The following is a 16,218-nucleotide window of genomic DNA, read 5'->3' on the forward strand; positions in this document are numbered from 1 at the left end:
CAGAGACCCCCCCACATTTTCTCCCCCCCCCCCCATTCAACGAGCAGCCGAGACGCCTCACCTGCTCCCCCGTCCCCACGCCGCTAAAAGCGACCCCTTCTCTCTTCCGCGTGACGACCGAACCTGCCCGTCGTTCTTTGGATGATTGAAAGAAAGGCCGACCAATAGGCAAGCCTTTCCACAAGGCGGGGTTGTTTGAGAGAAGCCGGTAGGCGGTGGGCGAAGAGGCGGTCTTTGTTTTTTTGTTTTCCCTTTCTTTCCTGCTCCAAGCTCGGTTGCGCCGCGAAGCCTTTCCTTGTTTGAAAGCTGGCGCGGCTGGCGGCGGGAAAAGGATCCTGCTCGGCGGTTGGCTGGAGGTCTCAGCCAATCGGGAGGAGCGCAAAGGACCAGACAGTTTCAGAGCCGGCTGCGGCTGCGCTCTAAGCACATTGCAGGCTGCCTGTTGGAAGGGGAGCTGAGTGTGTGGTTTTGGCAAAGGGGAGGATTTCGGCTGTCTTCCAAATAGGACAGTTCTTGGTATGAGCTTTCGTGTGCATGCACACTTCTTCAGATACCATGCACACGAAAGCTCATACCAAGAACTGACTTAGTTGGTCTTTAAGGTGCTACTGGAAGGAATTTGTTTTGTTTTGACTATGGCAGAACCAACACGGCTACCTATCTGTAATTCCAAATAGGAATTATTCCGGGGCTGGAGGTGGGGCGGGGGGCATCCTCTGTTCTGCCTTCAGGACCCATTCACCTGCTCATCTTACACAGAAGGAGCGCGTGGTTGGATCAGGACCAGCAATCATAATCATAATAATTGTTATATTTCTATACACTACCCTTCATCCAAGGATCACAGAGCAGTTTACACTATAACAAGACAAAAAATACATAACACAGTAACGAGCAAAAATAAAGCCCCCCCCCCCAATTTTAAAAGGCCGTAGATGGTTTGATTAGCCAAAGGCCTGGGAGAGGAGAAATGTTTTTGCCTGGCACCTAAAGAGCATGTCACAAACGGGGAGCCACCACCATGGGCGGGGGCAGAACTGAACTATCTGATACAATTGGTCAGTTAAGCATTTTTATTTATTTGCCCATGGCCACCACAGAAAAGGCCCGTACTTGCCGCTCTCTGGACCTCTTGTGGACGAGGTACACAAAGAATGGCTTCAGATTGTGATTGCAAGGTCTGAGGTGGTTCATATGGGGAGAAGTGGTCCTTGAGGTGTTGTGGTCCTCAGCCGTTTTAAGGCTTTATATGTAAAAACCAGCACTTTGATTTAGGCATGGAAATTAATTGGCAGCCAGTACATTTGGGCCAGAATTATGTGCTCAAACAGTCTTGCCACAGTGAGCAAACTGGCCACTGATTTCTGCACCTGCTGATGTTTTCAAACCATCTTCAGAGGCAGCCCCATGTATAAGGCATTGCAGCAATCTAACCTAGGTTTCCAGAGCATAGATGACATTAGTTATGCTATATCTGTCCAGATAGAGATACAGCTGGGTCACCAGCCTAAGCTGATGAAAGCTCTCTTGCACCATTGAGACCACCTGAGCCTCAAGTGACAGCAAAGATTCAAGAAGTATCTTCAAGCTATGTACTGTTCCTGTAGATGGAGTGTAAGTCCATCAAGAGCAAACCTCCCCCCACCCATCTGGTCTAAGGAACTGCCCACTAACGGTGCCTCTGTCTTATCTGGATTGAGCTTCAGTTTATTGGCTCTAATCCAGTCCATTACAGTGGCAAGACAATGGTCTAGGACATCCCATGCCACACCTACAGATGTAAGAGAACTGTGCCTCAACAGCATATTGCTGACAACGTACTCCAAACCTTCAGAAGACCCCATGTAGTTTCATGTAGATGCTAAAACTGAACCCCGAGGAACCCTGCATTGCAGGTTCCATTGCGCCGAACAGCACTCCCCAAGCATCATTGGGTGCCAGAAAGTTGACACCTGTCTAATATTTAATGGGAGAACATTCCAGAGTGTAGTTGCCATAACACAAGAGGTCTGATTCCCAAACTCTGCAGAACAGACCTCCAGGTGAGATTCAGGAGGCCCTCAGCTTCAGAACATAGTGATTGGCTGGGTGTGTAAGGGATGATATGATCTTTCATGTATCTTGGTCCCAAGTTGTATAAGGCTTTATACACCAAAATTGCCATGAGCAGTGCAGTCACCAGCAAGCTATCTCATGCTGCAAGCCTTTTGGTAAAATGTTGGGATTCTCAGCTTGGCATTGTGACAAACTGGGTGAACAGTGTGTTGTAAAAAGAACAGAAACAAAACATGTAAAATATATTTGCACAGACAAAGTTTATTTTTAAATGTCATTATTTTAAAAGCTAACCTTATTTAAGACTTTCATATATCCATTGTTGGGCATCCTAGGAGAGAATCGCCATCTATTGCTCTGCCAACTTGTTCAGCTCTTGCAAATACAATTTTGGTGGCATTGTGCTAATATATAAAAAGGAATATACCCTGAGAAAACTATCCTTTCCATGTGCAGTGTGGTCTTGAGTATGTGCACTTGGAAGTAGGTTCCAGTGACCAGGTTCATAACAATCAAATCCTGGCTTAATAAACCAGCATATATACGAGTGCATGGACAAGCATGCAGTGGTTTATCAAGTCAGGATTAGAACATCTGAGTGTGGCCGCTGAGTTCAGTAAATATTACTCCCTAGATGTGTGTGCTTAAGAGTGTAGTCTTCTTTTTCAAAACTCTAAACACACTACTTGGTCTCTCTGTTATAAAGTACAGAATTGCTCCAGTATATGCTAATTTACATAATACTTCAGATTGACAACAGGTACAGAGACAATGCAGGGTGAATATTTATTTCTAAGAAATTTAGTTTCTTAACTTTTAGGAACAAAAGAAATCTAGCGGAGCTGAAAAAGAGCAGAGGGAAAGGGAAATACAGAGCATGCAAAATTTAAAAAGAGGAAAGGAAAGTAGCCAGTTTAAAAAGGTCCCCCTGCAAAATAACATATAATCTGTTTCCTGTAGCTTCTCTATATTGTAAACGTACAATGGAATTTGAGAGTGAAAGTTATTTCTGATACTTGTTGGCGTTATTAGTAAAATCATATTTGAGACTCTTAAAAATATTAGCATCTAACTAGGCTTACCATCCATTAAGTCCATCTCTTCTTTTCTTAAACAGCAGCATGACATGCAAATGAAGCTTCAGCTATCGCTTAACATGTAGTGCTGCTGGTAAAGGCATAGAAGGGCTTTTTGAAAAGTAAGCAAACCTAAGTTTAACCCAGTGTCAGCTTCCATTTCAAAATTATGCTTAATTTACATACTTAGATTTAGCAAATGTTGCACAAACATTAAAAAAAGTTTAGGGATATTATTATTTATTACTACTAATGAATGAATCTGATACCTTTCTTAAGCTGTAGTCTTTCTCCAAAGCATACTTACATTTCACTGAAATTGATTAACGAAACTGTGAATTTTGGAGTAGCCCTCAAAGAAAGATCAGTATCATAATGGAAGTTGTTGTTGTTTTATCGTTCTATTCAAATTGACCTGTGGGTTCTTTTATCTCTCTTTTTTTTTTTTGGCAATCATATCTTGTATACCTAGACAAATTAATCAACTAATTTTTTAAAAATCCAGTATAAAGATTATTTATTTCCCCACACCTCCTTGGTTAAAAGGCACATATTTCTATCATTCCAGCCAGTTTCTTCGAGTCAGTTTTGCTTTTGCTTGTGATCGTTTGCTTGTGCTTTTATATTTCATACTGATTCTAAAAATCATTAGAAAGTGATTCTGGTGCTTGGTATCTCCTCTCCCTCTTGCTCTCCAGGGTTTTATTTCTGTAAGGTAAAACTGTTATAGCTGTCCAGATGGGACTGTATAGATGTAAAGTAGATAAACACACTGGCAAGTAGATAACACACACGCACAAAGTCTTGTGTAACAGCATCTAGAGGCATCATCTATTCTTTGCAGAGCTGGATTCCTAGGATCCATGTTTCAATATACAGTAGTCACTTGAAGTTTTGTTAGGAAAAAGAAAGGAGGAATTGTCTTGAGGATGGCGTAAGCCAACCTAATTATTTGTTATATTGCGGGTGTCCGGTCCCTTTCCTCAGAGGCTGCTTCAGATTTAATTCACTTCCAGAAGAGATTATTGGCAATTTATTTTCCATGTGGTAACGAATAAGATGATCCACACTGTCAAACACATGATCTTTGGTTCTAACCTAGAAAAGACAGCAAAAATAATAATAAAGGCAAACGTTAGTTTTCAATTGTGTGTCAATAAGGTGGCTCTGCATCTCAAACCACCATATTGCACCTGCCTTCTCCCCAGCTTTTCTTCTACTTGCAAAATATTAAAAGCCAGAGTCATGATTGCTGTGTGCTACATCCCAGTAGCATCAGGTGTGTGTTTTGTGGTGCTGGAGCAGCTTTGTTCACCCAGATTCTCAACACAGTGGTTGCTGCTGGGCACTGAGCAGGCAAGGGGTTAGGTGGCAGGGAGGTTGCTGCAGTGTGGGTGTAGCAGCGGAGCCAATCAGATGCTCACGCTATTGCTATTCCATTGCACCACCCTCCCTGCCACCTTGCCCCTCCCCTCTCAGTTACTGGCAGGAACGTTCTGCCAGGACGCTGAGGTCCAGCGCCGAGGGCCTTCTGGCAGTTCCCTCACTGCAAGAAGCAAAACTACAGGGAACCAGGCAGAGGGCCTTCTCAGTAATGGCACCCGCCCTGTGGAACACCCTCCCATCAGATGTCAAAGAGATAAACTACCTGACATTCAGAAGACATCTGAAGCCAGTTCTGTTCAGGGAAGTTTTCAGGGAAAATACACGAAGTGTGACATCTTAGTGTATTTTTGGTCTTTGTTGGAAGCCGCCCAGAGTGGCTGGGGAAACCCAGCCAGATGGGCAGAGTGCAAATAATAAATTCTTATTATTATCCTGGATCCAAGGCAGCATGCCTCTAAATACCAGTTGCCCGGGAACAATAACCAGACAATGCTATTTCTGGCATTCTGCACCTGCCCAGTGATCCTCCTAGTGATTATTACTACATCCATTTTCTTAAATGTTCCTACCTTGCCTTCAGGATCCACCAACAACAAATGTTTCGCTTGTCCTCCTTGTAGCCCACTCAAAACATACTGGCCAGGCGACGTTGTACTTTCACGTACCAAAAAATCCCCATCGTTCACTAAGAGGCTCTCTGCTGCTTTCCTGGTTAACTTTCCATGGTAGCATTCTTCATTCCATAGCTGCTGCTGTATGCCTGCAATGCTTCCAAGACTTGCCAGGTTCTGCTCAACCTCTTCCAATGATTCTGAAATTAAAGCGAAGGAAATGCACAGGTCTGCATTAGACAGTGCTTTAAACTAGCACCGGAACTGGAATATTAATAGATAATGTGTAAAATATGAATAGATAATGTGCAAGGAAATAATAAAAGAATCAATTGAATAATTATTAAACTACAACAACACAACAAGATGGAAGAAGCATAATAATATTGAGATCACGCATGGGTGAAGGGTAGTGGGGGGTATAGGGGAATTTATAAAAAATTCTAATATAATATTTCTAATTGCATTGAATTTATATATAGCAAACGGAAGTCTATAGCAATTAGGTATATTTTAATCTAGTCAACTATGTAATAGGCTTAGGTTACAAAACGAATATGGATTTTGAATTTGATGTTTGTAATTCTTTTTCGGTTTTGGAATAAAGTTTTTAAAAAAGCAGCGAAGGAAATGTACAGGTCTGCATTAGATAGTGCTTCAAACTAGCACCATTGGCATGCAATAAACTACCAGTAAAGAGACATGACCATGAGAACATAAGAAAAGTCCTGCTGCATCAGGCTAATGTCGCATGCGGTGCAAAATCCTGTTCTCACAGAGGCTAGCCGGATGCCTATGGGAAGCCTGAAAGCGGGACCTGAGTGCCAGAGCACTGTCCCCTCTTGGGATTCCCTGCGACTGACACTCAGAGGCGTATTGCCTCCAACAGCCCTTCCAAAACCTACAAGAATGAATTGACTTCCGCGTCACTTAGCTTTTTTGAACAAGGGTTCCCATCAGTCAGTGATGTCTTTACAAAGCAAACTTAAGACCCTTTAGCTTTTAAGGCACAACAAACTTGTGTAAAATGTCCCCAAGCACTCTTGCTTTAAAATATGTGTTACTCGATCCAGCTAAGATACACCTGGTCTAGGCTGCGTGATTTGGAAGAATGCCGTCAATCAGCAGGTGGCAGTAATCCACCAGAAATTCACCAGTGATCCACAACCTACATTCTTCTGCCCATCCCTGCTGTAAAACTCAATGGAAACCAAAAGAAAATGCACAAGATTTATTATTGACTGTTGTGATTATTTGTCTATCAACCAACTGGGAAAAGGCCACTGCACTGCAGTTCACTGGGGAATAGTTTCAACAATGAGAAAAGGATTTTTAAATTGTAGGGTAGTGTAGTGGCTTGCACAATTGTTATTATTTAAACAGTTACCATACCTAGTAAACGTAAGGAGTGTGGACAGGAGACTGGCCACAGTAAACGGAGGGCACCTTTTTCACTGTTCCCTGCTTGTACTGGGGAGAAACAAACCATTATTCCTGACATCCAAACCACAGTGGTTTGTTTCACTCCCAACAAACCTCAATGATAAGATCAAGCTTATTCTTAGCTTACCAATCAAGGTTTGCTTGGTGTGAAATAAACCACAATCCATGGCTCAGATGTAATGTGAAGCCAGGGGTCGTGGTTGTTAGGATTCTTGCCCCGTGCTTGCAGTCATGGGATTGTTTTATCACATGACGGGAAGAACCAGGTACTCAGTTTCTTCTTGGAGGAAAGATGGGATATAAATAGAACAAATAGTAGATGGACCTGATATGAGGCAGCTTCCTGTGTGTAGAAGGGCAGAAATCCAGAGAAGCAGGGAAGTGGAAGCACCAGCTTATGAAGAGGGTATATGTACACTGTGTGTTGAGTAATAATGGTCATCTGTTACTGCTCATTGTTTTCATTAATGCTAAATTTGGCATTACTCATCTTGAGTCTCATATCAAGAACAGATGCTTAGCAGGTTTCAAAAAGCCTGAAAGGCTTGCAAGGATTCACATTTCTTTTAAAGCCTCATGGCATGTACTGTAGGAATATGAACGTACTTGAATGGTGAACAGGGCTGCCACAGGTCTGTTCTGCACTGCAGCTTCTGGTAGTACTAGGTATGGTCTGCAAATTCTGAGTGTTGATATATCGAGGGTCGTCAAAAAGATCCATTTTGCTTGCATTTTTCAGCAATGAAGCATCTCTCTTTCCTCCCTGCCCTTGTTCAGTGCAGCCATCTGCAGTTAATTGCAATAGAAAGAGACTTCCTTTATTTCACAATAAACATTAGTAAAACACTTGACATTTTCCAAATGTGTTCTTCCAAAACATGTTCAAAAAAAACCATGGGCCTACTTATATAATATTTTCAGCACATATGAAAAAATGAATTTCTAGCATACCAAGCTATCCTACATAAACACCGATATCGAACTGTGATGTAAACTGATTTCTACCACTATAATCCCATCGGCTCAGAACCACAATAGGGAAGAGAATGTATAATGTCCCAGACTCAGTAGGGATGAGGAAGACATTTGATTCAGTTTGCATTTAGAGGTGAACCTAATTTGTACTTTCTGAAATATTCTGTAACTGAAACCCATCCTTCCTTTGAAATTAGCACTTCTCTGATTTTTGAAATGCAATTCACCAGCCAAGCAGTATGTACAAAGATACATATACTGGGGTAAAGTTTGCATATAAATGCATTTATCATCTTATGATCCCAGTGGAACAGAGACAGATTTAGGGTAGCACAACTTGTTTGATTGCATAGAGCCTTGGGGGCTCTGCAACTTAGGTAGAATGGAAGGTGGGGGTGCCAAATTTTGGCGTCACATAGGATGCTGCGGAAATTTGAAACCCCAAGGCCCGTCACTGAGTGGAATCCTCCAGGTGGCTCACATAGCAATATTAAAATTACAGCATCTATTACAAAATTTAGAAAGTCTGTAACAAGCACAGCACACATCATCATTTAGGGCGGAAGAAGAAGAGGAGTTTGGATTTGATATCCCGCTTTATCACTACCCTAAGGAGTCTCAAAGCGGCTAACATTTTCCTTCCCCTTCCTCCCCGACAACAAACACTCTGTGAGGTGAGTGATGCTGAGGGACTTCAGAGAAGTGTGACTAGCCCAAGGTCACCCAGCACTGCATGTGGAGGAGTGGGGAAGTGAACCCGGTTCACCAGATTACGAGTCCACCACTCCTAACCACTACACCACACTGCCTCCCTTACGTTACATACACACACAGATCTAAAAAGCCCCTGATGCTTACATTTACAGCTATGAATGTACATCCTCTTCTGGCTGTACCTGCCTCAGTTTTCCACCCCACTTCACTCAACAGTTAATGCAGAAAGACATAGCTAATTAGCCCTCCCGGTTCTCTTTGCCAACCACTCATTCATTCAACCTAGGTGGAAGGCTGAAGAAACTCTCTCTCCCCCCTCCCCCCTCCATCCTGAAGCACTCTGTTAACCAGGCAGTGTTTCTCTGTCTGTAAAGCACACATTAAAAGCTCATTACTTCCCCCAAAGAATCATGTCTCATATTTGCTTGCATTATCTCCATTACTGACCTCAGACAAACATGTGAACTGTGGCAATTTCCACCCCTGTTTCTAATGGAATTCTGAAACACCCTTAGCAAAGGGGAAGAAGAAGCAGAGGCAGGCTTAACCACAGGCAGAACGGAGCTTGATTCTACATTTTCCATTCCCCCATGCAGAGGGCAGTTTGTGACTTATGTCTTAGGAACCCACAGGTTACTTACCTACTGCCTTGTTCTCTGGGCAGTTTTCATAAATATTTGTGGATTTGGGGCTCCCAGTCTGAAAGAAACAGAAATTAATCATATAGGGTGTTCATTGCTTTTTTAATGTCCAGTCAAATCAAATCCTATGAAGTTCATTTGGAGAAAAAACACACACATCTGGATCAAATAGTTTTGCCTAACAAATTACATGTCATCTATCCTTGGTGCTGTGCTCACGGCAAAAGCTGGAAAAGGTTCAGGAAAGGGCAACCAATTTCATCAAGTGGTTGAAACAACTCCCTTATGAGGAAAGGTATAACATTTGGGGCTTTTTAGTTTAGGAAAAAAGGTCAGGGAGGACTCGAGGAAGGTTTGTAAAATTATGCACGGAGTAGAGAAAGTTTCATCCAAAGCGGCTGACTGCTGTAAGTTCCAAGAAAGATGAAAGAAAGTATGGTACTTCTTTAGACAGTGCAACAGTTGGATCTACTACAAAGCTAATGAAGCTTAAGTTTTCAGGGCCCCTAATCCTAGAAGGGCCCCAGAAGCAACTTCAGTCCACATGGCTTAAAAACTTTGGGTCTTGTAGACCTAATTGGAGTGGCAGGACTGAAACGGACTTTTTGTGGTGCTGTGGGTTAAACCACAGAGCCTAGGACTTGCCGATCAGAAGGTTGGCGGTTCGAATCCCCTTGCCAGGGTGAGCTCCCATTGCTCTGTCCCTGCTCCTGCCAACCTAGCAGTTTGAAAGCACATCAAAGTGCAAGTAGATAAATAGGTACCGCTCTGGTTTGGTCATGCTGGCCACATGACCCGGAAGCTGTAAGCCGGCTCCCTCAGCCAATAAAGCAAGATGAGCGCTGCAACCCCAGAGTCGGTCACGACTGGACCTAATGGTCAGGGGTCCCTTTACCTTTACCTATATTTCAACAATCCCAGAATTGGACAGTCAGCAGCACAGATGTTGTAAAAGTGTGGTGATCTGTCATGGAACAACCTCACTGAAGAAGGCAACAGTGGTTATCCAGACCTTGTGGCTGGTTGTGAAGGTGGCCCCGTGACAGTTCAAGCTGGGGCCCCAAAAATGTAGGTTTGCCACTGGCTTCTGGGTTGGCCAAGCAAGGTATAAATATCAACAGTCTGACATTTTTATCTTTGCTGGCTTGCTCTAGAAGGCCCCCCTGTCGCTGCTTTCTTGGCTTGAGACTCCAGCCCAGACTTCTCCAACCTGGTGCCCTCCAGATGATATGGACTGCAACACTAGCATTTCTCCTTATCTAGGTTGACCCCTGAGCCTCAGACAGCCTCCCAAGTCCTATCTCTCTATCTGAGCAATGTCTCGCAGCTTACCTGTCTGGCTCAGCCCAAATGTCACTCTTGACATAATCTAGCCTTCCCCAGCTTGTTGAACTGCAACTCCCATCAGCCTCGGCCAGCATGGTCAATGGCCAGAGATAATGAGGAGCTATAAGCCAAAACATTTGGGTGACACCAACTTGGGAAAGTCTGTTCTAGTTATTTCTAGTGAATTAAAGAGATCTCTTCTCATACAGTTAAATTTCAGTGCAAGGCATGTTGTTAAGGGCCTTTTCAGTTGTGGCTCCCCATCTGCAGAATGCTCTCCCCAGTATGGTCCACCTGGTACCATCATTGACATATTTTCAGCACCAGGGGAATACTTATATTTCCCCCAAGGAATGTGATAGACTGAAATGGTGTCATTATTGTTAGTGTGCTGCCAAGCTTCCTTTTGCTGTTACAGCAGTTCCTTGTTCTGTTTTTTATGGTATTATGCATCTATATGTATGTTTTCAGTGTGTTGTAAGCTGCCTGGAAAACTCTGAGTAACAAGCAATCAAGAAGTCTAAATAATGTTAACTAATAATAATGTCCTATCAATAATAAACACACTTACTGGACAATATTGCTGTTCATAGTGCACAGGGCACTTAGTTCTTTGTTCTGTGGGCACCTTCAGCCTGGCATCTAATAGTCCACCTGCAGGAGGTTCTTTGCCTGGGATTTCATTATAGTATTCATGATCTTCCTTATCCTGAATATTCCACGTGGATCCACCAAGATTAACCACTTCCCTGTTCAAAATTAATCAACATTACAAAATGCACAACTTTCAAATGTGTCTCATAAAATGAGCTGCAAGTAGTTTCAAACGACATTAAATTAAATCAACCAGTGAATGCATTGACAATATATTTATTATATAGATTCTGCTCTTCTGCTAATGGAACCCCCAGAATGGCTTCACAACATAAACAAAGCCAAGAAATACATCTAAAACAAAGAAGCCAGGCAGCCATAAAATTAAACATTAAAGAACTCCCCAAAAGGAAAAGTTTTAATGTGATGACAGATATACATCATAGCTTCGTGGGATCTTCGTAGGAAAGTTATTCCAAACATCTGGCACCACCACCAAAAAGCCCCTGTTATGCTCACTCACCGAGTGGTCTGAGATGATGGCACAGAGGGTGCGACTTCCCAGGCTTTTCTTAAAGTTCAGTCAGGTCTATATGGCAATTTTTAATTGAGAATGTAGAGCTTCTAAGTGGGCCTTTTCTGTGGTGGAGTCTTTCAAAAGGAGTGGGGTAGCTCAGGTCTGGGAGCCAAATATGGCTTTCTATCTAACCTTCAAAATCCTGACTCTGACCACACCCTTCACTCAACCTGCTTTTCACTCTAAGTGTTTTAGCCTGGTGAAAATATGTTCTTGAATTCTGATAATGCCTCTTTTTGTCCTGATGGAGGACAGAGAGGTTTGTGTCAATGTCTGCAGCTTACTGTACAATAATAAAATTTGCATCCATTGCCCCTCCCACCACTGGCATGTGGCTCTTGGAAGGTTGCCCAGAAGTGAAAGTGGCCCTTAAGATGACAATGGTTCCCCATTCATGTCTTTCAATGTAATGCTAACATTTTTTAAAATCAAAGTTTTAAACAATCTTTTATAAACTGCTTTGTGAGGTCCTTCTGTAAGTGGTAGATAAACACCTTCAAAAAATAAATGTAGCATTTTGCTGCAGTTGAAACCGCAGCAAAATATTAATGAATTACATTGTAGTTGCAACCAAGAAATCTGAAAAATCTTCCGTTTGGATACCCCCCTCCTCCCAGGGGCAAAAAACCCAAATTTTGTTGTGTCTTTTCTGTAAAAATGTTATGCAGCTAATCCTGAATCCTGCTTTTTAATTTATAATGAGAACATAATTTTATAAACGGCCGGGAACAGGAAAGAGGCAGAGTTCAAGTAGTCTGGTTAGGAGTATATAATTCAAGAATTTAATTGTATAATTCACCGTGGCTGGAGAAGCAGCCATTCAATTTGCAGAGCAATATATGGACAACATTTCACATCTGATCACCTATAAGTGCGGAGCACTCAACTTATTCAGAAGTCATGCCTTGTACCACCAGCCTTTCTCAAGCTGTTATCCTCCAGATATTTTGGACTACAATTCTCATCAGCCCCAGCCAACATGATGGTAATAGTCCCAAACATGTGAAGGGCACTACTTTGGCAAATGCTGCCTTATACAGAGCCAGACCACTAATCCAACAAACACAGTGTTAACTACTGTGACTGGCATCAGGTCTACAGGCTGGGGTCTTTCAAAGCAGCGCTGCTGGACATCCTATTACCAGGAGTGTGTGGGGCTTGAACCTAGAACCTGCACAAACCTAGAACCCACACACTGAGCATGAACTCTGCCACTAAGCTGTGTGCTCTTCTGCACAATTTACAATCTATTTGTGATTTTTCCTCAGAGTTTTATTTTCCATGGGATTTTATTTTAGGTGACCTTTAGGACTGCAACTCAGTTATAGGAAGCAGTGTGTCCTGGGGCCAGATATGAGAAGAGCCTCATTTGGCTCCCAGGCCTGAGCGTTCCCAGCCCTGACATGATGCTCTCTTGGTAAATGACAAGGTATGGGACAGTAGAGATGTAGAGAGAAAGAGATACACTGCAAGGCCCTTGAAATCAGCATGCAAACAGCATGTATATTCACATTATTTCCCAGCACCATGCTGACCTTTCATTGGAAGCAATCAAAGTGGATGGATTCTTCAAGTACTGTTTGAAACGGAGCTCAAAAGCTTGCCCTATGGTATTTATGACTTCCTGGGCTATTCCGCTGGGACATTCCAGTATATGGCAGGCTAAAAAAACAACAACAGAGAAACGTTGTGGAAAACAAATAAATCGTTGTCATATATTACAAGGCTTAGGAGTCTGATTATCAAGAGTGCTGTGCAGGTAAAAGTTCCATTGAAGTGAAGGTTAGAACAGTTTCCAGAGTATTTGATTCCAAAGGAATCAAATCTAACCTAAGTTCTCAAACTTTCCAACGGGGATCTGTTGAGAGGGTTGAAATTTCCTGAAGCCCACCAATTACAAAATGGCAGTGCAGAGGTGGAGCCACTAACAAAATGGCGGAAGGTGGAAGTGGAGCTTGGAATAATCAGCTGGCAATTGCAAACATCATTCTCTACTGATATCTGTTTGCTTTTTAGAGCTTGCTTAATTCTTTGAGGCAGTGGTTTCCTTATGCTAAGGAATTTCATAGTTCATCTTTCCTCAGGCCAAGTACAGACATTGGCTCTGGAGGCATACTGGGGAATACTTTTAGGGAGATAAGGATTTTAATCGTTACTTCAGACTTTCGGGAGTAAATTCTACTATGTTCAAAATTTAAGCCACAATGCTGTGCACACTCATCCGGAAGTTAGCACCGTTGAATACAGAGTGACTTCTGAGTTAGCTTGCATAGAATTGCACTGTTAATTCTTTTAGCTTATCTTCAGGACAGGAGGTATTGTGTCCTGGGTATTCTGGGACAAACTGTTTTGGATGTCTCATTTCCACATCTGATATATTTGGAATCCCTGGAGTCATTTAGACAGTACTACAGGTGCAAATGTAAACACTGATTTGCATAGTCACATTATTATATTTTCTGTTGCCTTGCTAATGACTCTTAAAAATATATATTTCCAGGAACATAAACTCTTAAAAATATATATTTCCAGGAACATAAATAACAATATAAGAAGAGCCTGCTGGATCAGGCCAATGGCCCATCTAGTCCAACATCATGTTCTCACAGGGGCTGACCAGATGCCTGTGGAAAACTTGCAAGCAGGACCTGAGCATTCCCTCATGATGTTTCCAGCAACTGGATTTCAGAGAAATTATTGCCTCTGACCATGGAGGCAGAGCATTGCCATCAAAGCTAATAGTCATTGATGGCCTTATCTTCTTCTTCTTCTTCTTCTTCTTCTTCTTCTTATTATTATTATTATTATTATTATTATTATTATTATTTATACCCCACCCATCTGGCTGGGCTCCCCCAACCACTCTGGGCGGCTGCCAACAAAATATTAAAATACAGTAATGCATCAAACATTAAAAGCTTCCATAAACAGGGCTGCCTTCAAATGTCTTTTTAAAAGTCTGGTAGTTGTTGTTGTCTTTGACATCTGGTGGGAGGGCGTTCCACAAGGCGGGTGCCACTACTGAGAAGGCCCTCTGCCTGGTTCCCTGTAACTTGGCTTCTCAAAGTGAGGGAACTGCCAGAAGGCCTACGGTGCTGGACCTAATTTTCTTTTAAAACCATCCAAAACACTCAAACTTTCTTCCTGGGGGGAAGTCATTCCATCTCCTTGATCATTTTGGTTGCCCTTTTCTGAACCCTTTCCAACTCTACAATATCACTTTTTGATGTGAAGTGATCAGAACTGAACAAAATATTCCAAATGCAGTAACACCACAGATCTGTATAACAGCATTATGGTATCGACTAGCCACATTTCCCCATCTTAGCCATCAGATGGCACTTTGAGACCACTCTGATAAGAAAGCTATCAAAGAATAAAGCCAACGATCTCTTCTTGGGTGTTTTTAACTTTCCCTGTCCACTAATGGACCTTGGGATTTCTTGTACAAAGGTAGGAGGAAAGGTTTTCACACCAAAAATCTTATGCACCCTGTTTTCCACAAAGGTTCACATTTTTGAAAGCCACTGTATGTGGTAGAATAAAAACTTAACTAAATGATATGCGAAATGTGTGCTTGCATTTCCATATCTTTAACTAAACCAAAAACAAAACTAATCTGCTCCAGGAGGGCCTGGTCCAGACTGGGACTGCAGTGTGGGGAGGGGGGGTTAACTCTCCCCATCCCACATTTACTGTATTTTTCGCTCTATAAGACACACCAGACCACAAGGCGCACCTAGTTTTTGGAGGAGGAAAACAAGAAACAAAATATTCTGAATCTCAGAAGCCAGAACAGCAAGAGGGATCGCTACGCAGTGAAAGCAGCAATCCCTCTTGCTGTTCTGGCTTCTGTCATAGCTGCGCAGCCTGCATTCGCTCCATAAGACGCACACACATTTCCCCTTACTTTTTAGGAGGGAAAAAGTGAGTCTTATAGAGCACAAAATACAGTACCTAGTTAAAATTGCCTCAGCTGCTATTTGCCCTAGGGTGGAAGGCAGCTCACCTTCTGGGCAAATAGAACCTGGCCGGCAAGGAAGGATTTTCATCAGGAAAACCAGTAAGCAGTGTAACCAGTAAACAACATGTTGCCCGAGATGGGCTACAGACTACAACTCCTCTTCCCTCACCTCCCCAGCCACTTCCCTGTTGCATAACGACTGCATGCTCCTGACATAGTGGCAGCATGGGCATGCCTTGCCTAGTTCTGAGGAAGGGGTCTCTCCTTATCACCAGGCATCATGGGTGAGGTTGCCCAAAGAGTCCTGCCGTTTGCCACAACAGTGTTAAATTACTGTTTAAAGTTATCGCAAAACTTTAAAGTCACTGGTTTCCACAAACTAGCATGTCTTTATTATATACTGGGACACAGATGGCGCTGTGGTCTAAACCACTGAGCCTCTTGGGCTTGCCGATTGGAAGGTTGGCAGTTTGAATCCCTGCGATGGGGTGAGCTCCCGTTACTCTGTCCCAGCTCCTGCCAACCTCGTAGTTTGAAAGCACGCCAGTGCAAGTAGATAAATAGGTACAGCTGAGGCGGGAAGGTAAATGGCGTTTCTGTGCGCTCCGGTTTACGTCATGGTGTCCCATTGCGCTTGAAGTGGTTTAGTCATGCTGGCCACATGACCTGGAAAGCTGTCTGTGGACAAATGCTGGCTCCCTTGGCCTGAAAGTGAGATGAGCACTGCACCCCATAGTCGCCTTTGACTTGACTTAACCATCCAGAGGTCCTTTACCTTTTTATTATACAGTCATACCTCAGGTTGAAGTAGCTTCAGGATGAATATTTTCGGGTTGCGCTCCGTGGCGACCCGGAA

General features: G+C 42.9%; 2 protein-coding genes across 2 annotated transcripts in view; both read right to left on the reverse strand.

Moving 5' to 3' along the window:
- The window catches only part of CEP152 (centrosomal protein 152), a 49,307-nt gene extending 49,127 nt beyond the window's left edge, over nucleotides 1–180 (reverse strand). The window contains exon 1 of the mRNA XM_081838662.1: nucleotides 62–180. The gene's annotated coding sequence lies outside the window, so the exon portion shown is untranslated. The remainder of the gene's footprint in view (nucleotides 1–61) is intronic.
- A 2,116-nt stretch (nucleotides 181–2,296) lies between these two features.
- Nucleotides 2,297–16,218, reverse strand: part of SHC4 (SHC adaptor protein 4) — a 49,472-nt gene continuing 35,550 nt past the window's right edge. The window contains exons 9-14 of the mRNA XM_081838963.1: nucleotides 12,934–13,060; nucleotides 10,799–10,976; nucleotides 8,902–8,959; nucleotides 7,178–7,357; nucleotides 5,087–5,328; nucleotides 2,297–4,229 (exon numbers count right to left, since the gene is read on the reverse strand). Of these exons, the coding sequence (XP_081695089.1) occupies nucleotides 4,080–4,229; nucleotides 5,087–5,328; nucleotides 7,178–7,357; nucleotides 8,902–8,959; nucleotides 10,799–10,976; nucleotides 12,934–13,060 (935 nt within the window). The 3' untranslated portion in view covers nucleotides 2,297–4,079. The remainder of the gene's footprint in view (nucleotides 4,230–5,086; nucleotides 5,329–7,177; nucleotides 7,358–8,901; nucleotides 8,960–10,798; nucleotides 10,977–12,933; nucleotides 13,061–16,218) is intronic.

The sequence above is a fragment of the Podarcis erhardii genome, assembly GCF_964252035.2.
Source record: "Podarcis erhardii genome assembly, chromosome: 14".
In the NCBI taxonomy this organism is placed as follows: domain Eukaryota; kingdom Metazoa; phylum Chordata; class Lepidosauria; order Squamata; family Lacertidae; genus Podarcis; species Podarcis erhardii.